Raw genomic sequence first — 26,819 nt, 5'->3', positions numbered from 1 at the left:
ATGCAAATTTAAAGCACATGGCCATGAATTATGCGGCCTCTGTAAATACGAAAAGGAATTGAACGTTCTAAAAGTGATAGATGCTTGCTGGAATGTTTAATGGGAGGCACAGAGTATATGGCAGGTCTGTATGTGACTGATCCTTTTATCTCTTTATACGCCGTCATCTTTTCCCTACTGCGCCCGCAAGAATTGATTTTTAAATAGCTAACCCCTCTGCTCCAGCAAAGCTCTCTTTAAACTTCACTCTTCCACTTCAGACATGGTCTATAGGGTATTAGATTTATTTAGAAGAAAATTAGTTGGTAAGGATCATTCTGGCCTGGTCTTTTCCACTGTGAGTATTCCGTGAGAAAATGGGCTTTCTAGACACATCATTCACAAAGATGAAGATCCAAATCATGCCGCTTTTCAGTGTCCTGCTGGCTCGCGCATAAAGATTTCCCTTGATAAGGCAGTACTAAAGTTCAGTAGACATTTATAGACTGTCTGCGTAACAGATCCATGCTTCGGTTTGGTGAAATGCAAATACTATGGCGTATCCCGACTGTTGATCTAGTGCAGTTTGACATTCTACATACTTGCCCCTTTCTGATGACGTTTAATACGGAGCAATCAATTTTCACGTTAGGAAAATATTCTTTCCTTTTCTTTCCAAGAAGCCAGGAGCAATGTTTCAGTATGAGTTATGCTCTTCTCCAGAATTTAGATTATTTTTTTTTTAATGGCTGTCAGGTGTTTAAAGACTATTTCTATCCTTAGAATCCATATTGTGCTCCTATACAGAGTATAATAATGGAATTTTCAACTAAGAGAAGTATCACATGGATCATAACAGAAGGTAATACTGTAATATAATATTGATATATTTTTAGATTGTAAGCAACTTTGGGCAGAGACCCCTTCATCTACCAATCCTGTGTGTCATACCTGTTTTGTTAGAATTAAATGTTTGTCTTGTTGCCTATTGTACAGCGCTGCAGAATATGTTGGCGTTGGCAATATCTAAATAAATACTGCAATAAAGTTTTTTCTAAGTTGAGTTACCTTTTAGCTATACATGTCGTAGCGGAACATGCAACAGTGACGGTGACATTTTCTGGACCACCATTAAAGTCTGTCGGGACATATGTCGCTCCGTGAACCACAGTCATTTTACATGGCTTGGTCTCATCGCCCTTCTTATTGCTGACAGATAACTAACATCTGAATGAGACATCAGAGGCTCCTCACAGCTGTATTGAAATTACACAAGATCTAAGTACAGCTGGAACATCCCCCCGCACCCCGCCTCTTCCTCCGCCAGCTGTCTCTCTCAGGCCCTAAACACCCCCTCATTCTATGTCACTCCCCTACCATAGCACACAGCCATTCTATCTAAAAAAAAAAAATTTTTTTTAAAGGGAAACGAGAATTTTTAATCTTATGTTATCTAATCCCCTATATTTAAATAAAATCAATGCAGAAATCTATTAGCCTGTTTTTTGGAACTGAGTGCTCCCATCTTGGCTTCCTATCGATCATTATGAAGGTCAGCCCTTTGAAAGCACAGACAGAGGAGGAGAAACCTCTAAAGAAAAGTGTGCCCTAAATGTTTAACATACATTTAAACTAAAACACACCGTAATGTGGAAAAAAGGTTAACACAAGCTATAGGTGATATTGAATTATGGGATTTCTACAGAATTGACAGCTTCCCTTTAAATACTATTACTATACTGGATTTTTTTTTATTTATTTTTTTTTTTTTTTGCAGTGCATATGAGGGTAACATACAAGCGAGCGGTACCCCAAAGGCAGTCCGCATGCATATTTCAGCACAATGTTAACAGAACAATATGAACAGTGGGGTATGTCATAACAGTGCACTAATTTTTTGTTTAAATGCAGGGTTTTCAAGTTTATAGCATGCTAGTTAGATATACATATCATGAGTTTCTCAAGCTGAATTAAGCCATCAGGTGTGTGGCCCACGGGTTCACATGCAAAGTTATCTGTCGCTGGCCTAAGCAGTAAGATAGCCTCACACCTTTAAACATACATTCTTGCCATTGCTGTCATATGTGACTATCTACGTGATAAACAGGTTGCCACCAACTAGGTTCCACTCTTATATGCAAATAGTTACTGATTACCCTGACTGTGCGTTTTAAGGGCAAGCCTAGTACATTAAACATGCTTGACAAGATGGAGACTGGGTGCAGGCTGTATTAGCATGTCCAACCTGGTGGGTCATGTCAGGGTCTATTAACTTACGACCGTGAGCGTGTATAACTGCTCTGGAGTGTACATAGAGGCTTTAGTGCGGATGGCTAGGGTCACCACCAGCTCCAACCGGGCACAAAGTGAGAGGCAATGGGAATGCAGTCTGTGCTTAGTTGTGGGGAGAGTCCCTGCAGGTCCCCTGAGCTCTCTTCATAGCCTCCCGGTTGCTGTGTGCGTCGAGGAGTCTAGCTTCACAGACCCTCGTTTTCAGACCAGGGTTGTAGCCCTGCGTGGTCGGTGGATGAGGATGTTGTCCCTGTGTTTTCTTCCAGCCCCGATTGGTGGTAAGGCGTGCTCAGTCGGAGGTTATCGCTTTGGCATAGGGAAGGTGGAGTAGGTGTGGGCTGTAGGGTTTTCTGCCTGTCTTCGTTCCAAGGCTTGTTCCAGCGCGGCCGTCGGCCATTTTGGTGCCACCGCGTGGGAGCTTTTCTTCTGCGGCTTCAGGCCGCCCAGGCAACACATGCAAGGCGTTAGCCAACCTGATGGGGACCGGGATGACCCCCCCGGCCCACGAGGGGGGGGAAACGGGACCGGGCAGGAGCCAGGCCGGCATTAATAGATCGGGACGGAGAGCAAGGCAGCGGCCGTCCGCCCCACTCCCCGCTCGGGTAGGCCTCCATCTTCGATCCCCAGAGTCTCTCACCAGGACCCAGAGCCACCCATGGACGGGTGCTCCAGCTGCACCGGGACACTCCAGAGCTTCGTGCCATGGACCCCCGGGTTGGTACAAGTCGGGTAGGTTGGGTATATACCCCAGTGTTTAGGTTTTCCTCGGGAGCCCAAGGGATTTGCAGCCTGTCGGCATGGCCGCCCGGCCCCGCCCCCCTACTATACTGGATTTTATGACAAATTAGTATTTATTTAAATCTAACAGTAAGTGTTTTGCTTTTTAAATAAAGCATTCAAAAAAAATAAAGCATATAGTAATGACACTTAAATGTCACGTTTAATTTTTTTTTTTTTTAAATACAGTTATTCTGGTTTAAAAAAAAAAAAAAAAAAAAGCATCTTTTAAAGTTTAAACAATCACACCCTGCAGTTTGCATAGAAGAAAAAAGCACTCCATGCAGAATAGAGTGTGGTTGTTATAACGACTCTTCTGTTACCCTTTCCACTGCTGGACAGCTCAAAAAAGAATTGTCTGGCAATTGAGAATTACGGTACTCTCTTATTTGCCCTTTATTATATCTATTGTGTTCACAGCAGTAACTCTCAGAATTTGGTACGTATTCCCAGTTCATTTCAACTCTGTACAGCTAATCAGAGTTTATTTTCCGCAAGAGGCGTTTTTTTTTTTGGACATTAACTTCCTTCCTGTATTGTATGCTCCTGCTTGGATGTAATGTGGCAATCAAAAGTGGTTTTTGTTGTGTGTTAGTATACTACATCGGGTGCTTAGAACTGCATGCAATTATAAATTGATTGTAAGTTCTTTTGAGCAGGGTCCAAATCAACCTATTGTTCCTGTAACATTTCATAATTGTCTAATTTATTGTTAGATTTCCTCCTTTATAATATTGTAAAGCGCTGGGGAATAACTTGGCCAATAAATGTAAATATACACACACACACATACATATACACACACACACACACATGCACACACTTCTCTCCAGTCCTACTGATTTTCAATTTGCAAGTGCAAGTTGCCAAATTTCACTTTATACTTGCCAAGTACAGTTTTCATTACCAAGACAATGAGAGGGCTCCATGCAATTACAGTATTTACACTGTCAGATTGTCACCATATTTGCTATTGTCAGTGATGGCTGAGTTCAAAATAGATACATATAACTATGTTTCACACAAGGCTCATGTAGCCAGATGGCTGGCTGCAAAAATGGCAGTCTGCAAAAGGAATAGTTAGCCATCTATTAGCCATCGTTGGCCTAGAGCTAGCCCTCAGACTGACTAATATACATCACATTCTGTTTCAGGGGTTCCACACTTGCAAGCTTCAATGAACGAACAATTTCTGAGCCCCAACACTAGAAAGGTAACATTTACTTGATGTTTTTAATTATTTAACAATTCACACTTCCAAGTTCTAGTCAACTTGATTGATACATTGTAATTAAACGACTCCTCCACAACCATAAAACAAGTATCCTACCGTAACTGCATTTTCAATAATTTCATTTTTCTATCAGAAATAAGCTTAAACAATTAAGTAACACCTACCTGGCTGTCAATCAAGCCAAATATTATCTTTCCTCTTCTGTTACCTTTCTGCCACTGCTTCCTACAGTGAACCTGTGAACTCACAGGAATCATTCTACCTTGGGTCCCTGGCTCCTGTGGTTCCTCTTGCTCTGGCCTCCTCGTCTGGCGCTCCCCTGCCGCCGTGTGCACACTCGGAAGTGTTCCCGCGCATGCTTGAAATTTATGAAGCCTCTGATTGCCCATTTCCCCAGAACAGACTGAAAGTCTGTGCTGGGGAAAAAGAGTGGGAGGAGGCTTACAAAGGCTGCAAACACAAGAATTGCAATCTGTTTTTATATATACCCCAAATTAGAATATGTATAATTAAAGGATCACTATAGTGTCAGGAAAACAAACTCGTCATCCTTGGGGGACCCTCACCCTCAGGGCCCTCCTCCCGCTGGGCTGAAGGAGTTACAACCCCTTCAGCCACTTACCTTAATCCAGCGCTGGGCTCCCTCGGCGCTGGTGACCTCTCCTCCCCCGCCGACGTCAGCTCCCGAGTGGTGCGGAATGCGTATGCGCAGCAAGAGCCGCGTGCGCAATCTAACAGTCCAAAGGAAAGCATTTCTCAATGCTTTCCTATAGACGTTCTGCACGCTGGATGCGAATTTCGCATCCAGCGCTGCAGAAGCGCCTCTGGCGGCTGTCAGGAAGACAGCTACTAGAGATTGGATTAACCCAGCAATGTAAACATAGCAGTTTCTCTGAAACTGCTATGTTTACATCTGAAGGGTTAAAACCTGGGGGACCTGGCACCCAGAACACTTCATTGAGCTGAAGTGGTCTGGGTGACTATAGTGTCCCTTTAAATGCATGTTTGTTTTTATTGGGGGTTTATCCACTAAATAGGGATTTAAAAAAAAAAAATTCCATGTGGAGTGTTCCTTTAATTGTCAGATGGGAATCAATTTTCTGACACATATTAAAACAATACTTTTTAAAGTGACACTCCAGACCCCTAAAGCACTTTAGTTTGCTGAAAAACTTTGTGTGTGTATTTGGGCAGTGGGCTAGTTTTTTAAGGACTGCATTCAAACTATTATAGCACTGAAGTCAATGTATCCGTGGCACACATTGAGGTGGCTTGAGACACACCAGCGTGCCATGCACACTGTTTGAGAACCACTGTTTTTTATTACATTTGTAATAACTGCTATCATTTGCCATTTTCCTTGTTGTTTAGTCTATATTGTTGAACGTTTCCTGACTGATAGCTATAGTGCTGAGAGAAAAAAAAGACAGGCTAATAGTATACTTCTGTTTTCTTACTAACCTCAGATTTTAAATAATTTTTTTTAAAATAAAATAGAAAAATAAATAGGGAACATTTTAGAAAATTAACTGAAGTATAAGAAAAGCTTATTAAGACCTCATATAATCACCCAATCTTTAGCTTTACAGTTGTCAACAGTGTGATTGATTTAGTGTATGCTAGGGACACACAAAGTTAAGGGCTTGGCTGGTTAGGTTTTATTGGAAAAGAAGGGGAATTTTTTTTGCCTTAGAGATTTTCTGATAAGCCAACTCAGTTCACAGGTTTTATTCTGTGCTAAACCACAACAGAGCCAATGATGACAAGCAAGTGGAGATAAAAGGAGGGATATGGAGGGATATGTTTTTTGTAGAAAATATCAGACAAATTAACCACCCACTCTTTACCACATCCAAGTCTTAACAAACTAATGTCTTTTAATTCTGCTTATTGCAGTTCTGCAAAGCTTTTCAGGCAACAAAACAAAGAGACATTATGTGCTATCTGTGAATTTTGGTGGATCGGTAGAACAGAGAACCCCACTTTCTCTTCCAGTGAAGCAATGGAAGAGTCAGTGCTGGGGTTAAAGGCCACGAAAATGAACCAGGCCTGTCGAATAATTGGCAATACCATCCCATGTGTACTTATGCAGGGAATGTGTCCCTTCCTGTCCAGAGACTAAATGGAACTCCTAGCATCCAATTCTCACCCCAATGCTCACTGATGTAATGCCAACATTTCACTTCCACATTATCTTTACAAACCTATAGAAATATGGATGGAAAAGATAGACTGAAAGCAATGGAAGAGGCTTAATCTAATATTGTTCTTGCTATGGAAGGTCTTTACTGGATAATGTGGAAGCATACTTTTCAAGTGTCCCTATTTAGGGCACAAACCCCCCTGTCCCTCTTTTCTTTCCTTCTATCCTTTTAAGGGAGCGCCATATTGTCGGTGTGTTTGAGTATATAACAGAGCTCCACAGTAATAATACTCACTGCAATGTAAACTACAATAAATGTGACCAGCTATCAGCCCGTGTCAATAAGAGACATTGTTCTTGTTCTGAATGGCAGGTTAGTTGTATAAATGATTATTAGTAAGACACCTACAAATTCTCGTAACAAACCCCACCCCCACCACACCCCTACACACACCCCTTAAATTAAAGTGTCCTTATTTTTCCATTTGAAATGTTTTTAGGTATTCTGAATCGAACCTTCTCATTAATATCAGCAGCGGCATCAGAGAGACTGTGTTTATTGGTACATAAACCAAAGGGACTGTCCCGAAAGACCCCTTGAATCGTCAGCCTCTCGAAAGTTCTGGATTCTTATTTTTATTGTATGCATTATTTTAACCCTTTAAGGACACATGACATGTGTGACATGTCATGATTCCCTTTTATTCCAGAAGTTTGGTCCTTAAAGGGTTAAAGGATAATAAAATTATTATTCTACGTCCAATTAAATTATATATGTTGCCGTTTTATTTCTTAACTTTTGGTTCCCATTTTCAAGTTTTTACTTCTCTTCCAGGTGGGATTATAAAATTGTTCCAGAGATTTTAAATTACTTTGAGATTTCATACTCCAGTCAAGCTTAACAAGAGAACAGGGAAATAGGTTTGATGACTCTATCCTCTTACTGTAAATCTATAACAAATATAGATACAATCTATGACTCAATTACACGTTGAGCTAGGTCTCTGTTGCAGACTATATTCCATACCTGTCTCTGTAATTTAGACAGGCTAGCTTACAGTCTCAAAGACCAGTGAGTACTGGGTACAGCACATATGTATTTGCACTGCAGTGTTTTGCCAAACTCATTGCAAACATTTCCCCTTTATATGTGACATCATAGAGGCAACATAACTTCTCCCTGAACCATGTAAGTTCTCGTACAACATGTGAACCCATGGTGAATACAAAATATGTCCAAGACACTTCGTGACTCCCATAGCTTTTTGTGAGAGTTTGTACAACTGCCACAAGTACATTCATTCATGGAAAATCATGAACAAAGCTACTTATCAGCAGTTTAATTAATCAAAGTCCAAATGCCTGTTGAAGAGTTTGACCTATAAAGAATAGATGCTCCCATTTTGAACAATAAAGTTCCCTAGATTGGCTGTACAGGTCAGCCACATGCTAGGTTTTTAAAAATGCATTTTTCCAGATATTTATTTTTGTGTTATATTATCTCAACAATGCATTAAAAGGGGTGATAAACATGAGCCTGGAGTGGCATTTACCTTTAAGACTTTCACCCCAACTCCCCTTCACAATAGCATAGCAATGGAATTCAAGACAAGGGATCTCCCCTGAAATCTGACTGCTGGCCCTTTGGCAATGACAGAGTTAAGGAGCTATTGGCTGGTTCCTTACAGAGCCAGCTGGCTGGGAGGCCAGAGTTTGGTTCCAACAGCGTTACAGAGTGATTTCTTGGTCTTGGGACAAATAAGAGATTGGGTATCAGTTCCAGGAAAGTCATCGTAGAGTGTGTGAGAAACCCGAGACTGCATTTTGTAATCCCTCATTATACAAGGAGGATGGAGTCCAAGAGGCTTTTTAAAATGGGAGGACGCACCTTGCATCCAGAGTATCCATCATCCTGTCTGCTCAATAGATGCTTTAACACAATAGAATTCTTCACCTCTTGAATCCATAATCCTTTGCTGGCAGATACTGAATATCCTGCAACATACCTTTGGCAGCATTAGTTGCTACTTGCTTAAAGCAATAAAAACAAAAAGCCCGCTACTTAGGCCAAGCATGGACAATATGGGCTCTCCCCAGCTGTTATCTAGGATTAAATGTGCATTCATTCGGACCAATCCTCTGCAGGCTGGGCTTGATGGGAATTGGAGTCCTAACCCACGTGGCTTCCTTGGCTTTCAAATAACTGCTGTAGTTGAATCATTTCTTCTAATTACTAAAACATTTTTTTTTTTTTTTTTTAAAACAACAACAACAAAGATTTCTCCTACCAATCAATACTTAAAGTGACAGTAAACAATAAGAAATGTCCTGTAGGTGGTGCCAACACTTTACAATTTTTACGACTGATGTAATCTGTACATATACACCATGCGCGCCCCGAGCAGTTTTGCATGTAATCTGGGACCTGACATTAGTAAGAGAATCATATACATGGAAGGTGGACAGTTCTGCATCAAAAAAACAGAAGAAAAAAAAACAACAAACTAACTCCTGCCTACCACAGGACAGTAGGTGAACAAAACAATTTCCAAATGAACAGCTTTAACCTCTCTGGAAATGACATCACTGAATAAAACGCTTAATAAAACATATAACTTGATTTAGCAACTAACATCACAATCCAGCTCGGTCCGGGCACAGCCACGGCACCCAGTGTATCAGAGGAGGAACAGAACAGAAACACTTTCGGTTTCTCTCTCGATGCACTCTCTATGCTGACTGCCAGGCACAGTATCTCTACCGTGGTACTAGGAGGACCCTGGCTGATGGCAAAGTGAAAAACCGAAGTACGGGGATCAGACTGCCTTTCAGTACACATAGACTTGGCTGCTATTTACACTCTACACTGGGTCTTATCCCAGTTACAAGACCTGGAGCAGCGGAGGCTTGCCTTGGCAAATATTTATGAACTATAATTCTTATTATACTAAGCCAGCAGTTAGGCTCTGTCCTGCTCAGTAGTGCTCCAGTATTAGTGGACTTTATATAAAATAGCACATCGAGACAGGTTCAATTAATATATAGAAACGTTATGCCAATTTATTGTTAGTGTGATTTTCTCTGCATACTACATTCATATATAGCTATTAAAATAAATACATTTTCCATAAAACTAAAATAAATATATGCTAACATGGAGGCTTAAGATTCGTGTGTTGGGGCTTCTATGAAGCGACACATTTGCGTTTGTGAACGCAGGTATAACTAGCTGGTTGACTGGCGAGATAAACCTTACTCAGTTAAGAGTTACCGTTAATTGAATGGAGATTGGCTGTACACAACGGCAGAGAGACATTATTAAATTCTACTTTTAAAAAAAGCGTACTTTAGTGGTTTTGGGCCAAAGAATGATGCTGTCCCTTGACTCGGACAATGTAAAACATTGTAGTTTCTGAGAAATAAAAATGTTAACATTTCCCGAAATAACAATACTTTATTAATTGCTATTTATCTAATAGTTCTTAATTAGTGCTGCTACATATAGCGCTTTACAAGTTATCCCCTATGAAATGCATTGCATTAGGCAAAACTTTCCTAAGGTTGGATTACAGGTAAGTTTCATGGATATGTTTAAACTTTTTATTCCTCCCCTATTAAAAAATGTATTGTTCGTGTACCTTTAAATCATTCGTTAATCGCAAATTTTAAGGAAGTGAATGGTGCAGGTAATCTAAACCCATTATATTACTACAATAACATTAGTTATTAAAATGATTACCGGATTAACTTGTATCACTAGTTTCCAAGTATGTCCTGAGGTCTAGATATTATTATTACCAAATGTTAATAGTACTTGTAACGGATCGCCTGGCACCCCGACTGGGTACCTCCGTTAACGGATGCTCCTAGCGTTTCCGGAGGACTCCAACGCTAGGAGCATCCTTTAACGGAGGTACCCAGTCGGGGTGCCAGGCGATCCGTTACAGTACTCATTACAACAATCCAGGAATCAAAACCTGTGACTGTAAGTCAGTGCACTTGGAGTCCTATCCACTGAGTTATCGCATTAGAACTGGCTTCTAGTTTTATCTTCTGATTAATATATTGTGGAAAAGCTCTACAGCAGAAATAGCTTTGGCTAGTTGAGCTCCTGTAAAAAAAATTTTCATAGCATAAGATCATTTAGCATAATTTTAACAAGACTTGGAGACACAGTCCTACAGTGTAACTGTAACACAAGGCAAGCTGAAGAGGTTTGTCCCTCAAAGGAATCCCGAATTTCTGTGACAAATGTTTGACAGTTCGTTTTTGTTTAGCCATTTGTCAGAAAACATGTGCAAACTAAATTGCTTATATTTCAAGTTCATTTATATGCATCAACAATGTTTTTCCAATAAAGGAGGTTTTATTGGTGTTGCTATGTTTTATCGCCTTTCTCAAAGACAAGAACCTGGGGGTTATTTTTCGAAAACTAAACTAAAGAAATGAATAGAAAAAGGACCAGGGAATTCAAACGTTGAGGCCACAATAGCCAAGCTGGAAACATACCTATAAAGTAACACTCCAGAGCTCTAAAGCACGCAAGCTCGCTGAAGTGTGTTTGTCATTCTACAAGAGGTGCAGCTTTCAATTGAAAAGGACAACCTGGTTACACCCCCCTTGCGGTCAAACAGACAACTATTCCTGTTACTTCCTGGTAGCTAGTGTACTGGAGCTACAAAGGAAGGCAATTGCTCATTGAGTTGCATTGGGAAGTCTGTGATTGGACAGCCACAGAACGTATGGGAGGGGGTTAGAAGGGGAGGGTGTGCAAAAGCTTCAGGTTAGAGATCTGTAGGTTTTGCAAGCTGTTTTTAGATTTACCCGGTTAAAAAATGCATACATGTTTTCATTGGGGGTATACTTACTAAACATTGTTGTTTTGTGGGGGCTTAATACTTTATTTTTTTATTCATGCATTTCATGTGTTCCGTTTATTTTATATTATAATTAACACACAATATAAAGTGCATGATAAAGGCAATTGCAAAAATAATAGGAAAACCTCTTCCTGTTGACTTTACTAAATCTATTTCAGAAATAGACAGGTGGTTTAAGTACTAAATTGGGAACTGCAATGCAGGGCAAAAGTATTTAGTTTCCATAGTTTTCCAACTTGACGAGTTTGGCCTTAAAAAATTATTTCTCGTCAGTTCTCATAATGTCTGTTTCAGATGACCAATAAGGCGACAATTTCCTGGTGACATTTAAAATAGAACCCTCCATTGCTATAAAGCCTAAATAAGTTAGAAAAACCAATTTCAGGGCAATGACAGGTAGTCCACTCACTCTGACACCTGGGATTCCAGATAAACCTGGGGGTCCGTCTTTTCCGATAAGCCCTGCCACTCCTTTCTCTCCCTTCTCTCCATCAGGACCTGGTTCTCCCTTTTCCCCCTGTAAGGAGACAACAATACGTGTAGATCTTAAATCATTTACAACATTGCTGTGAATAAGGTTTAGTTAATTTTTATATAACAGCAACACTGGTCTACCACTAATCAATAAAAACAGCAGGTTACTCGACTTTGTCACTTACCTTCAACCCATCAGGACCTTGTAGCCCGCTGTCTCCTTCCAGTCCGGTTTCTCCCTACAAAAAAGAAAGGCTGTTGGGAATCACAGGCAGTGGACACAATACTAAGGGTAAATCGGTAAACACATCCGAGCTTTATTGAAACACAGGGAAAACATTTTAAAAACATTAAAGGGACACTATAGTCACCTGAACAGCTTCAGCTTAATGATGTTGTTCAGGTGAGAACTATAGCTCCCTGCAGCCTTTCTCATGTAAACACTGTATTTTCTGAGAAAATACAGTGTTTACATTGAAAGCTAGGAACACCTCCAGTTGCAGTCACTCAGAGTGAACCAGAGGGACTTCGGAGTTGATGGAGGCATAATATGCCTCCATCCACTCAGATCTGCTGTCAGCAGAGCACAGGACAGCTCTGCATGCAGACACTGAACTTTCCTCATAGAGATCCATTGATTCAATTCATCTCTATGAGGAGATGCTGATTGACCAGGGCTGTGTTTGAATCATGCTGCCTCTGCCCCTGATCTGCCTCTTTGTCAGTCTCAGCCAATCCTATGGGGAAGCACTGTGATTGGATCAGGCTACCACATGTCAGCAGACTGCTTGTTTTTCTGACTCTAACAGCATGCAGATTTACAGCTTCAGGCTTGAATACAGTAAGATTTTTACTATATTTATGGAGGCATGAGGGGCCCAGGGGAGCTAGATGGTGGTGTTTACACTATAGGGTCAGGAATACATGTTTGTGCTCCTGACCCTATAGTAATCCTTTAATGAGCCTATTTCAAGGCTTTACAAAACACTATCAAAGAACTATCAGAATGTATTGTCCTTCAGCTATAGTTGCGATTCTGGACATATGGGCACAATGAGACTTATAGTGAGGGCACTATTGTCCTCAGGGATGCTGAAAAAAATCAGGCTTCAGTAGAAACACAAACAGATTTCCCATGGCACTATATGAACCCACTTAAAGGTGCCTTGGGATGCATCTGATTCTGCAAAAGATGAAGACGTTTAAATTTATGTGACATTTAGTTTTAGGAGTGAGCTGTGCGTTTCCCACCCAAGTCTTGCCCAACAACTAGTCCCTTCATCACTAAGGCTCATTTAGGCCCTAGCTAAAACCCTGCAACTTTCTCAGGGGGAGCATTCCCATAATCTACAATGTAAATTTGGCAAAAGAACAAATGGGAGTTAATGAGTGAAAACCACAGAGTAAAAGTCATCTTTAGGTTCGGAGCTCCTTGAAGGTTAGAATAGATGTCCTGCAACAAGTCTATTAAATATATGAGGAGTACTTACTCTCTGGCCGATCAGACCTTGCTCTCCTGGTATGCCCAATGGACCAAGGTCTCCCTAAAGGAAATAAATCACAGATTAGGTTGTGGCCTCCTATGCATTCCTGTGTCACTGGAGGAAGCAACAGTCTGTTCAAAGGGTATATGACCTAGTCCGTATTGCGCAGATCCTAACAGGGTTTTTTGTTTTTTTTAACAAAAGTAAATTTTGCTGGAAGATTTATATGGAATTTCAAATTTAAGTCCGAAATATCTGAATTGGAAAAATCTCCAAGTTAGCTATGCTTCCAGTTCACTGATTTTGGTCCAATATTTAAAACTCACTTTTAATTATCCACAATTCTAACATAGTAAATAACCCTGTAAGTGTCTATCCATTGTGTTAGGCACAAATGGACTGCGCATTGTGTAAGGCAAATGCAGTCCACTAATCTGTGACTGACACTTGCAAATAACTTCAAACCTTCTGCGTCGCGATCTGACTATATGGAATGTCTCCCCATCGAGACAATGCAATACATGTACTGTGTGTTCTGGTAAATGAAGCAAGCCTGTCATTTTAGGATGTAACTTATTACATGCAATGCACCATACTCAGTGTGCACTCCCCAAAAGGTGGCTTTCAATTTGATTGGTAAGGTGTCTGTATCAGTTAAAAATGTATTGGAAATGCCTTCTCCTTGATCACACATCCAAATATTCCGTATAGCTAGATCTCGACGCAGAGGGTGTGTCAACTTATTTACAGGTGTCAGTCACAGATTAGGGGACTGTGTGTGCCTAGCACAGTGGGTAGTCCGTTTGTGCCCAACACAATAGTTAAGCAGTAAATGGAGAGGCATTTTTGAGTGCATCAGCTTTGAAAAGGACCTCCGAAATGCTCTTCCTATAAGTCGTTGCAGTCATTGACGTAAGAGAGCATTTCAATAGCTTAATTTTTTTTATATTTTTTGTTTTTTTTAGATATGCTATTTAGTGTTCCCAATAATTCCAATATAGAGCAGAGTGTGTACAGAACGCATGGTGTCACAGTAAGAGCTCGAAACAGCATATGACCTTGATGTACTTTTGGAAGAAACTGTTCCGCTTTCAACTGCAATAAAGATACACAAATTGCGCAGAACTTGATATGCAGTCTTGGAAATTGGAATAAAAGTTACTGTGCTTTATGCCAGTAAATTCTTTATCTTACTATAAACCGAGACAAAACCAGCAACGAGCAGCTTTTGATTTTTTTTTTTTAATTATATTCATAGCTTCTAAATTAAGAGAATTCAGAAGACGCGTCCAAATCCTTTAACGTAGACCATTTATTACATTAATCACTGGAGCAAAGCAGAATAAATCTTTTTATACGGTGTTGGCTTTTTTAATACATTTGAAGAATTTTTATTAGCAATTACCAACTGCCCAGCTGGTTAAGGCAGTAACTATGGAACCCGTTAAGTGCCAGGACAGAATCTACTCAGTCTTTCTTTCCGAGGTTGATAAGTAAATACCATTGCGCTTTGTAATGATATAATACAATGACTAATACTAGTAACTAATAAACAACTACAAGAATAAGAAATGATGAATATCACGTAAGATGCATTAAACAAGCCTTAAAGCAAGTGAAAAGGATTTATTTGCACTATTGAAAATAGTGAATATTTTATTAAGGTACAACCTGTACACAAGATATTGTCCTGCTCTGTCCTTTCCCATAGACACGCACATAAGTAATTGCATGGAGAGCAGAAGTTTCTCATGTGAGATGACCTTGCACATGACCTTGAGAAACCCAACCCATGGTGGTGGTGTTTCTATGTACATTATAAAGAGTGATGCGTATGGAGTTTTGTGTTCATCAGTGGTGTGGGGCCCTAGAGATAGGTAAATATTGGAATACGACAAAATCATAAAAAACATAGGACAGAGGGCTCAGCATAACCAGTTTCTAGAGGACAAAAGCAAAAGAATGAAGAACCAAGAGAGAGAGACAGCGAGAGAGAGGGAAGAACCAGTGGCTAGCAAACAAGGGGAAGGTGAGTAGGAGGGTGAAATTTGTAGCTATATAAACCTAGAACAATTAGCACTTGTATTTGTAATTGTGTTCTCGAGGCTGATGGAAACAGTAAGGTGGGTAGCAGTTAGCTGGCGTTAATTAATAAGGCATACTAGCAAATGTCAGGAATGTTGCTGATCCATCAGTATCTGTACATTTGCCAGAAAGAGAAGAATTGAGATGGGAAGACACATAAGGTTTTACACAGTTGTATTTTTCCAGCATTGAAATCTATGTGTGTGATAGATTGCGATCTGTGCGGATATACAGTGCAAATATGCCATGGAGTATTTGCCATTTTACTAGAACTAAGCACAATGTACATTGATTAGAAAACTACTACCTTAGCTCAAATAAATGTAACTCATATTTTGCACATTGGAAGATTGAATGTATGAGCTCACCAAAGATGGTTTAGAAAGTATGACTCAGTGATTGGAACAGGCACTAAAATTAGTAAATTAATCAACTGTGGAATCCCATGAATTTAGCACAAACAGAACACTTAACTGCCCCCCAGTAAACTGAAACAGATTACTAACTCATGATTTAACTATAGCCAACTGAAGTGGTAAGCATTTGAGATGATATTGGATACTGTGGATCAGTAAGTACAAAAATATTGTTAAAAAAAAATTACCTTTAAAGAGGAGCTTGTGGTTTAATGCAATTTTCAATTGCATTTGAACTTACAAACACTAATTTTACAAATGATCAACTATTAACGTAAACAGATTTCCCTAACTTCTTCTTTCCTCCTATATGGATCTGGTAAGTCTATCTCCAACCCAGTGCAGCTAATCTCAGATGTGGCCAAAAAGTAGAACCCTCCATTCGTAAAGGCTAGAAAGCCAGAGGAAATGAATGTGGGGGTCTATCACTGGCTACCCTTAACATAATCACTCAATGGGCAATGACATTCAACTTTAACAATGACTTGTCCAGAGAGACCATCTATACACCTAGAGGAATTTAATAAGAGAGAAATAGAATAATATAATGGGTCCTAAGAGAGTCCAAGTGCACATTATTAAAGTTCTTAAAACAAATATCAAATGTAAACTAGACTTACAAATTAATTTTCCAAAAAGAACATGTGAACTTTCTTCCAATTTTTCGACTCTAAATATATTTTAAAAAAATTGGCATACTCCTGCAGAGCTTTGACCCTTTGTACAAAAACAAACTACTTCTGTTTAAGACTGAGAACCAACTCAGGACAGGCAGCTGTTTGTAACACAGCAACCTCATGATCCCAACAAAGAATCTCATGTGGAGGTTCAGCAGAGACAGAGATGCAAGTAGCGTGTGCTAAACATCCCAATCTCCTCTGTCCAGCTGAGATAAGAAACTCACGCTGGCTGGCACGGAGAGCAGTCGGCTACTGTGAGCTTCACATTTCTGAACGCCACAGAGATCAATAGGGTTCTGTTCCCAGAGAAAGGGACAGAAGGGGGAAAGAAGGCTTAAATTACAGCTCTGTCACACAAGAGGAACAAGTAGCTCCTGTGATAAGCATTGGAGGGCTTGCCAAAAACAATGCAAAGGGTTTGGAGGGTGGCGAAGAGATGAGGAGGGAAGCGGAGATATATAAACACAAAGACACAATGAAAAGAATTTGATCATTGAACACAAAGCTGAGAGCTACACTAAAATAGTCCTCCAAAATAAACAGGACAACATTAAAATGTTAAAACATGTATTTGGGTGAATCCCAAGAAATCAAAGATACATTGAAATGGCCTTCAGATTCATAAATGGGTCCATATGTCCTAACTATTAAGATGCCTGTGGTGCCCTTGGTATCAATTTAGAGGAATTGGGGGGTTTAAATGAGCAAATATACCACAGTACTCATTAGTTTTATGGGTTTCCCCATGTGGGAACTTAGTAGAAGTCAAACTTTTAAGCTCAGGAGAAACAGGATCGTCTTGACTCCTATTTTTCCTTCCTTAGCCCATGTATGCTTCCTTCATCACATCACAATGGTGCCACAAAGATACTCACCTTCATACCATTTTCACCTGGTGGTCCGGGCTCCCCGATTGCTCCTGGAGGTCCCTGCAAAGAAAGCAACTCATTATTGAATTGCAAACAACAGTTTTCTTATACAACAGGCAATTACAACACACTCTACTTAGTTCTATTCACAATGTTCCATTTTGTAACCTATTCACATCCATAAACGTCAAAGAACCTTTGCTTCTAATATCACCACCATATTTTCCAATTCTTAAAGGACAGATGGGCAGACCTTTAAGATGTTACACAATTGAACTAGTGACGTGGATTTGCTGAAAGCCCAATACTAGGAAACCTTGAATATAACCATATTCACTTTTTACATTCTATGAGTATAATGCTCTAAACACACAGTAACTTTACCTATATCTTTCTATAGGGTAGAGTGCAAGCACAAGAGCGGGGGCCAGAAACGTCAGCAACAAGCTGCCAAACCCAGAGATTCCAGAACAAATCCGCTAAGAAGCTTGGTAGTTTCCACATATAGCTACCAGGAAGCAGTAGCTACCAATTTTTTATATTTAGGTATAGCACATAAGCTTTTAATGGTGCATTTATAATGTTCTTATTAATGTTTTGTTAGTTCCTCACTTGAAAAAAAAAAATCATATGGAGAAGCTATAATTCCCCCTGCCTTTGTTATGGAACACCCTCCCTCGTCTCAGTTAGATGTCCCTCTAGTGACCAGTCTGGTAAGAAATCACTAACAATTCACTTTGTCAGGGAAGCCAATCAGCTATTTAAGTTCTCCTCCTCCTATTAATGTAAACCATGTTTCACCATGTATTATAAAACTGCTTACTGTAATGGCCAAACCTTTTACCCTCCCAACTTCACTGCTTCTCTATTACAAATATTTGTAAATATTGTATACTGTACAGTGCACCCCTGCACTCCATATTCTTTTCCAGTTCTAGAATATTTTTACATTTTGGCCGATTATACACTATTCACTTTACAATTGCGTTTTCAGGTTCATCAACATCATCTCGTTTACCATCACTGTGTGCATAATTTACCTTGTGTACAGTGCCGAGAATGTGCTGGCATTATACACAATAAAGTAATCGTGGACTGGTGGTTCTGTTCACATCTATATCAGAGAGGATGGATATTGAGGGAGTTTTACATTGCAGTCCGCAATAGTTGAACTGGTAGGTTCTCAGTTGGGCTGTTTTGGCGTAATATTTTAAATTCATAGTGAATTACCAACTATTCACATTTTACTGAATAACCCTGCTGGTCATCAAGAAATCTGTAGATGCACAAATGCAGACTTTACCAGAAGACCCTATCTAAACCAGGACCAGAATGATTTTTTAAATATATGTATCTGAACAATTCTAAATATGATCAAAAACTTTCATCTCAAAGTCAGAATTAGACAGACTAGCCCAAAATGAGTAATCTATTTTTATTCTGAATAATAATACGGATTCAAATACAAAAGTATGATGCTGAAGCCAAAATTCCCATTCTTAAATGTAATTTCCACGTGGTATGTTTAGGACCTTGTAAAAAACGTAAACTACCGTAATTATTTAAAATTGTACAATGTCTTTCAAACACTGTTAATATATCATTTTTTAAACGTTCCGATAGCCTAAGTAGCCTCTAGAATTAAAAAGTCTTGCATTGGTAAGCTAGATAAGACTGAAATCGGTTGAATCGCTTCTTACTAATAGCCGATAAACACTTGGTGTTAGCATGAGTGACTCGTCTCCAAATGTTAATTTAAAGGAGTTATCCATTCTTTAGTATCTATACTAAAAGAAATGAGTGATTAGACTCTTCCCAGTGTCAGACAGGTTTCCAGTGCACTGGTGAAGCCATGGATACTACCAGTTAACAATTCACTGTAGGCAGTTGAGGACCAAAGACTGGATTTTGCTTGTTTTAACCAACAAAATTCCATGTACAATAACATTGGCACTCAGTTTTAAGAAGCAGTACTTTCCTTATATTTGGATATATCAAATATCAACATTATGATACACTACCTTGTGTCCAATTTCACCTAATGGCCCAACAGGTCCCTGTGGTCCAGGAGGGCCCTGGAAAGGAAACAGATAAATATTGATCGGTATGTAATATTGAAGGTACAGAATTAGAGAGATAATTCTTTGGCCAGATGTTTCAAACAAGGTTTTTCTATGCATTGGCAGAATTAACGTTTTAAATGCTGTTACTTTAAGATCAAAGTACAACACTATAGCATGTGCATTTTGGAACGTAATTATGGATAGACAATAAGAGGTAGGGATACTTGTGATTGGAGTTTTCCAGTTATTCAAATGAAAATGGAATGTACAATAGACATATTCCCAGGGAATGTTCCAGCGATTTTCTAGATAGTCATTTTCATCTGAAGGCTGTTAGAGGTTTTATATAATGTTATTATGCAAGGGTTTTTTTTTTTTCTAAATATCACATTTACACTTAGCTTTTCAGACAGTTTCTAGTTAGAGTCCTACAAAGTGATCCAGATTTCTTTTAAGGCCTTGACATACACAACAGATGCACCAAGTATTATCTAGACAGTCACATTGATGGGAAATGTTCCCAACCACACAAGAGATCATCAGTCAAGGATTAATGCATTGTATTTAGACCAAAATGGGGCAACATGTGCCCATTAAATATTATTGGATTGCAGTTCTCATAGTTCACAGACTATATTTAGCTCGTAGAGGATTATGGACAAGAAATAACATTACATTTCTCTCGATTCTATGAATTTGTGTTATTGTATTATATAAGTTGTCCTCTAGAACCTTAATGTACGCAGCATTGCCAAAGGCCTACATTTATTTTCAACCCAGCGCCTACCTGTTATATGCTACACAATCCAAAAAGCTGTTCTCATATAGGGGATGAGAAGTGCAACATAACACTAAAATTGTGTTCTAGACCTGGCATGTGAACTGAAGATAGTCCTTTTTTGAGCTCCACCTTGGGCAACAGACTACAAGTTCCTTCTTGGGCGCAAAGTTATAAACTCTTGTTCTCAATCGCCTTGGTATAATGTCTAGAAAATTGCCTTCAAATAAACAAGTTCAAGTTTAATCTCTAGGAACGCATAGGAGACCAGATTGCAAGTGACATTGCTTCAACTCTTGGTATACTAGTAATAGCTCAGTTATTTTTACGATTGCAATAAAGGTTTTAACCAGTCATCACAAATGTTGCCATCACTGGGGAGCACCAACATTGTAAGGATACGATCATCCTACTAGGCACATTGGCTTGAATAGAAAATTAGCAGTGCCAATTTAGGATAATTAAAGTTTAGAATAAATGCACAGAACAGGATTTACATTGCTTAGAACATGAACAGTAAAGGTTTTCATTGCGGGTACGTACCGGACTTCCTGGAATTCCCTTTTCCCCAGGCGGACCAGAAGACCCCGGTATTCCCTGTAAGATTTGAACGATCAATAGTGCCCATCATCCATTACTCAAAACAAAATGCTCGAAGGGTTAATGGAACTTACCGGAAATCCCTGTGGCCCAACTAATCCTCTCTCTCCCATTTTACCCTGAAAATAGAATCAAACAACTTCTGTAGTACATTTTTCATGACAATATAGAATAGAATTAGGATTACCAGATTCCTCTGCTCTAAAACATATACACATTCCATCAAAGACTCGCATTTCAATGCCTCCTCTAGGAGCCCAGGGAGTACAATAGATGTCAAAATAAGCTATGAGCCATATATAAGGATCCCATCTGGCGTGATAAGAAAAATGTACAGTAATCTCCATGGAAACCAAAGATAGCATCCTACTAACTGCTCCACATTTTAGCTTTGCTCCAAATCTGTTTACAAACTAGTATGTGTCATAAGCGCTACAACGCTGGGATATACTTGCAGACAAACAGGTGGTATGGAAGCTAAATTCAAGACAACAATTTATTTATTTTTTCTTTACATACCGGTTGTCCAATTAGACCTTGCTTGCCTTGTATTCCAAGAGGACCCTGCAAAAAGAGACACAACAACTCAGCAGGAGGTCAAATAACACACTAAACAGCAAACTATGGCCTCCATTGTCATGACCCTTGTAAAATGAATTAGCATGAAATACTATGGCATCTCTTTTATGGATTTAAATGCCAGTGATTTATATTCATTATTAGTTTGGTCTACACTAAGTAAAATACTACTGCTCTTTACAAGGGATACCATTTAGTTTATCTTGTGCTATCTACACAGACCAGACTCACAAGGCTCCAGGTGTACTGCAACTCCCAACATCCACAATGCTGGCACTAACAAGCCGACAGTGGTACGTGCTGCAGACCAAACACAGCAGAACCACCAACAGGATTATTTTAATCTGATGCAAAACTGTAATTACAATAGTCCATATTCTGGCTAAGGATCATGAGATTTAGAGTTCAACCACAGCCGGAGAGGTACATGTTGGCGATGCTTGACTTTGACCAATGGTAATGTACGTAATCTCCCTAATAACATGAAATGTATGCATTCACGGAGGTCTTTTTGGTAGCAGTGTCTGTCACAGCTTATATGGTGCATGTCATGACAGGAGAAAGACAAAACTTCCCTGGCCTTTGCCAGTCTGCCTCAAGGCGTCAAAGCATCACACAGACAGTCTGCGGGTGGCTTAGCAAGTCAATGACAAAGAACAACACCTCTGTGGGAACAGGAAGCCTAGAGATGATCCCCCTCCCTGTATACACACAACCCCTCCTCCCGCAGCATGGCTCAGAGGACCGATATAGTCACGCTTAATGCAACACTGTAACATCCCACGGAATGTAGGCTTTACTACTGCACATGGGAAATGCAATCGTTCGGCCCATTGTGTGTTTTAGAAATCAGCCAGTCACAACTCTTCGCTCAGGACATTGTCCCCCCCACAGCAGGTTGCACTTGTACAGGGCATTCCCATATGGAGCATTCTGATAGGTTTGTCGAACCATGCATACAGGAGCCAGGGGGTCATAGGTCAATGCAACCTCATAATGTCTCATTCATTCAACGATCATGAGACACATTGGCTCACATTTTAATGCTAAACACATTTCATGTCATTTTGATTTAAAACTTACCCTAATACTTGGTAACAGTTTAAAGGGTCGGTGGCTTCTGCTAATAGCATGGATGTACAGATATTTCAATGTGTACAGGGAATTCCAATCAAAGATCTACCAGGCACCACTGATACAGAGTCTGGAGATTGTTACCGTTAAATTAGGGGGGGGCTCCAATGCATCATTCTTTTTAACCCCATCTGTTAATTCACGCTCATAAAAGGATAAAAATTAGAATTTCTTGGCAGGGAAATAACATCAATATAACACTAAATTCCTAAATCTTTTTAGGATACCACAGTAAATCTCCCTGACAATTAAAAAAATTATATGTATGGCTTGATATTAACATATTCGTGCCCTTACAGAACTGGTTTGTCACTACAAACCATTTAACACACTGAGTGGTGGTGCATATTTTACATTCATACCTCCAAAGTGGCTCTTTTTAGAAGGCCCCAAAATCACTGTGTTGTATTTTCTATCCTAAAGCCTATTCTTTTCTAGGAGCTCTTCATAATAATAAAGTTCATAATAATGCATATTTAAACTAGTTTGTTTCAAAGTGTGTTTATTGGTATAGTATACCAATAAATCTTGTTATTTTATTATCCTGGTTCTCGGTACTAAGAGTTGTTATTTTACCAAGGGGGAGTGCAGTCCCTAACTGCACAACATGCTTCTGCAGAGCCATAGGGGCTCTATGTTTGTAAGTACCTGTTTGACACCATCACTTACATATTATCCTATACTGTGCTACTCTATTTTCGGTTTTATATACTTCCCCTAGGATTGGACATTTACCTCCTATAGGGGTGGGTCTCCTTAATGGACCCGGACGCTATCCACACCGGAGCTAGGTCTTATAGCTCCCGGTTTGTGAGTGTTCTGTATATAGTATTTTTTATAATAATGTTTTTTCTTTTCTGATCTGCACTATGTTGTTTTAATATCTTTAGGCATCCAGAGTTTTATATGACTTGAAGTACTTGGATTTTTATTTGTACTTTAAAAGGTAATAAAGGCCTTCTTATAAGCGCTACACTTTTTTAAAATCTATTTTGGTGTTTTGAAATTTGACTGTTGAAATAAGATAATTTGGTCTATTTCTAAATTACATTTTGAGTTGGTCTTAAATTCGCCTAGATGCCTTGGAAACTGACCACAGACCTAAAAGTAAATTATTATTTTGATTTTAGTTTCTTATTATCTGTCCAATACTTGCGCACAACCTCATTTAGAATGCAATTATTTGGACAGATAAAAAGGAAGAGGAACCTTAGTATGACATCTCAGCTGAAGGGATGGAATTAGGGGTCGGCAAGTTCTCTATACTCATGGGCTCCAAGTAACATAACCATTCTACTATGCTTTAGAGGTTACAGATCTCAAAAGGTCTGTTTAAATTGTAAGGGGAGGATATCTCCATCACGGTTTGGTTTGGTTAGCTCAGTGCAGGTAAACTCAAGGAGCAGGCAATTGCCCAGAGCAAGGGGCAATGGGGAAGTCTGTGATTGGACAGCAAGAGAAAGTCTGGGATGGTTTAGAAGGGGAGGGTTTGCAAAAGCTGCAGACAAGAGATCTTCAGCTTTTGCAATCTGTTTTTTTTATTTACACCCAATGAAAAAAATGCATAATTAAATCTTGCATTTTTTCATTTGGATATGTGTACTAAACAGTGTTTTTTTTTATTTTTTTATTTGGGCGGTAGAGTGTCACTTTAATTGTTGCTCTCCAACTTGCTGAACAACTTAACGTCCAACTTCCCTTACCAGGCAAACTACGTACTTCATGTTTACGGAAGAAGTTGGAGTTGTATAGTTTACATGACAGAATTGGACAATTGCAGTTGCTAATTAGTGAGCATCAAATCAACAATCCTATCTCTACTCCTCTTATGGGTCCAATACCAAGATACAAGGGCTTCTCTTCTCTACTGTGTTAAAGGACCACTATAGTGCCAGGAAAACATACTTGTCCCACTCCCGCCGGGCTTACCTTTCTCCAGCGCCGGGCTCCCTCGGTGCTGGAGACTCTCCTCCTCCTTTGGACGTCACCGGCTGAATGCGCATGCACGGCAAGAGCCGCATGTGCATTCAGCCAGTCCATAGGAAAGCATTCTCAATTCTCAAAAGTCAGCATGCCATGGATCACAAACATCACCTCCGACGAAGGCAGACCGCCGAAACGCGTCAGGTGCTCTTTGGACTTTGAATGTAAAGGGACTTTAATTATCTCCATTTGTTTGGAAAATAAAGTTTATTGTTACCCCTTGAACCTTCGTTCCTTGGTGGTACATGGAATATAACTACAGAAAGGACCCAAAGAAAGTTCGATAAGAGTTTGATTCAAGGCATGCAGTCTGAGCCAGCTAACTAAGTGGCTCTTTTTATGTGAGTGAGACCCAGTATTACAGTTCTTAAGTTTTTACTGTGACGTTATTACCCTATGTGTTTTTTCTTTCCATCTGTGTTTTATCTCCAGATTGTGATCAAGTTTGGGTAATATTATTATTGTACTTTTTATTCTATCAGAGTGCTCTCACCATTTGTATTTTAACTTTCCTATGGACGCTGGCGTCTTCTCACTGTGAAAATCACAGTGAGAAGCGAGGAAGCGCCGCTAGCGGCTGTCAATGAGACAGCCACTAGAGGCTGGATTAACCTTAATGTAAACATAGCAGTTTCTCTGAAACTGCTATGTTTACAGCAGAAAGGGTTAAACCTAGGTGGACCAGGCACCCAGACCACTTCATTAAGCTGAAGTGGTCTGGGTGCCTATAGTGGTCCTTTAATCTTACAAATACCACAAACTAGGTAGGCCAGGTCGGTGGTTGTATATAATAATTTATTCATGTGAACACACCGTTTAGTGAACTATGTCTAGACTTATGTCCTGGTTTGGCCTGTACAAAGATGGATATGTTTATGTGGTAGGGCAAATGGTCATTTCATGCCTAGGCAAATAGTTTTAGCTTTAAAACACCATTTAACTTGGCAAAAGCCTTTTGCCAAACTAGTGTTCAGGCAAATCATTTTGCACACTTTTTATTCCCTCACATATTTCAAAGCCATTTGCCTAAGAAAGAGGCAAAGGCAAATGGTGTTTCAAGGTCAAATAACGATTTTCCTAGGCAAAGCTTTTTGATGGAAATTGCTATGTGCTTAGCACATTTATAATGAACAAAAATGTGCATGTAGATTTCAGTGGCTATTGTCGTTATAGAATTTAACTTCATATTTGTGGCAAAAACATGTATTCTGCTGCAGGTGATCATCAAAGAACTGTTAATGAGCTTGAATCAACTGCTGGATAACTGCTAGACTATTGGAGAGGGGTTATGGAGGCAAAGCAGGCCACAAGGACCACCTTTTACTTCTACTCCTATCATTTGACTAGCAAGTAAATATAGTATTGCACATGGTGCAGAAGAACATTGGGCCCACATTGCATCTGCTCCTCCTGTGAGCTTCCAAATTATGCAATGGTTGGCATGCACTAATTATACATGGATGCTTAACATAAAGCAAATGATTAACCTGTCCTGTTTCACCTGTTATTAACAATACATTAATGATTAAGTATCAGCTTATAGTCTCTGCAGCTTTGATTCAACTAGCCAAGCGTCTGTGCAATAGCTTTCCTAGCTCCGAAGTCAGGGGATGGAGGTAGGATCCATTCACTGGACAAGTAGTTTTATATAAAAAGAAAGGGATCTAGATTTTTGGGCAATTTAAGTGTAACTTGACATATTGATGTTTATGCACAGAGAGCAATTCTAGGACAAAGTTAAAAACCTTGATCAACCATGAAGAACATATGAAATGTTCTAGGTTGGTCAATGTTTTTGGCATTGGTTGTCATAGTAATTGCTCCACTTTTAGACTTGGCTCCCGAAGTGCTCTTAATTTATTAATCACACAGAGTCTCAACCAAATGTACTGTTCATGCCCGGGGAGTTTGATTGGAACTCCGTTTTCTGTGTTAATTAGGGACCGACTTTGTTTCTGGTGACTCACTCCTGAGATGGACTCCTTGTGGTAGCTATGCATTACATTGAGGAACTTATCAGTCCACTAGTGAGTTAGAGAAATGTGTAGATTTAAAAATAAATTTAGTCCACAGCAGTTGGCAGGCCACATGTCAGCCATTGTTCGGAGTGCATTTACAAGGCCATTTACCACCACAAACGTGCTAAATTGCATTTCTAAACATTTCAAAAATTGGCTTGCTTCTTTATACGTCTAAAAATGAAAGCAAGCAAATGCTCTAATGTAACCTTAACCATTGTGCCAGCAGTGCATTTGTGCTACGGAACAGATTTGAAGAATTAACACACAGTCTTTCTGTTAATTCTTAGATTACTGGATGTTCGCACAAAGCGTAACGCATACATACAAAATTGTTTAACATGGATGTAA

The 26,819-nt window shown here is 39.5% G+C and overlaps 1 protein-coding gene across 2 annotated transcripts in view; it reads right to left on the bottom strand.

Annotated features, from left to right (window-relative positions):
- COL27A1 (collagen type XXVII alpha 1 chain) overlaps positions 1–26,819 on the bottom strand; it is a 290,091-nt gene that overhangs the window by 62,622 nt on the left and 200,650 nt on the right. For both annotated transcript variants that reach the window (XM_063432553.1, XM_063432552.1), the window contains exons 30-37: positions 21,274–21,318; positions 20,829–20,873; positions 20,698–20,751; positions 19,335–19,388; positions 17,320–17,373; positions 13,270–13,323; positions 11,965–12,018; positions 11,715–11,822 (exon numbers count right to left, since the gene is read on the bottom strand). In XM_063432553.1, coding sequence (XP_063288623.1) covers positions 11,715–11,822; positions 11,965–12,018; positions 13,270–13,323; positions 17,320–17,373; positions 19,335–19,388; positions 20,698–20,751; positions 20,829–20,873; positions 21,274–21,318 — 468 coding nt within the window. The remainder of the gene's footprint in view (positions 1–11,714; positions 11,823–11,964; positions 12,019–13,269; positions 13,324–17,319; positions 17,374–19,334; positions 19,389–20,697; positions 20,752–20,828; positions 20,874–21,273; positions 21,319–26,819) is intronic.

Source organism: Pelobates fuscus, chromosome 9 (genome assembly GCF_036172605.1).
Source record: "Pelobates fuscus isolate aPelFus1 chromosome 9, aPelFus1.pri, whole genome shotgun sequence".
NCBI classification, from domain to species: Eukaryota; Metazoa; Chordata; class Amphibia; order Anura; family Pelobatidae; genus Pelobates; species Pelobates fuscus.
The sequence above is the reverse complement of the archived record's forward strand: the minus strand, read 5'-3'. Positions and strand labels throughout refer to the sequence as shown.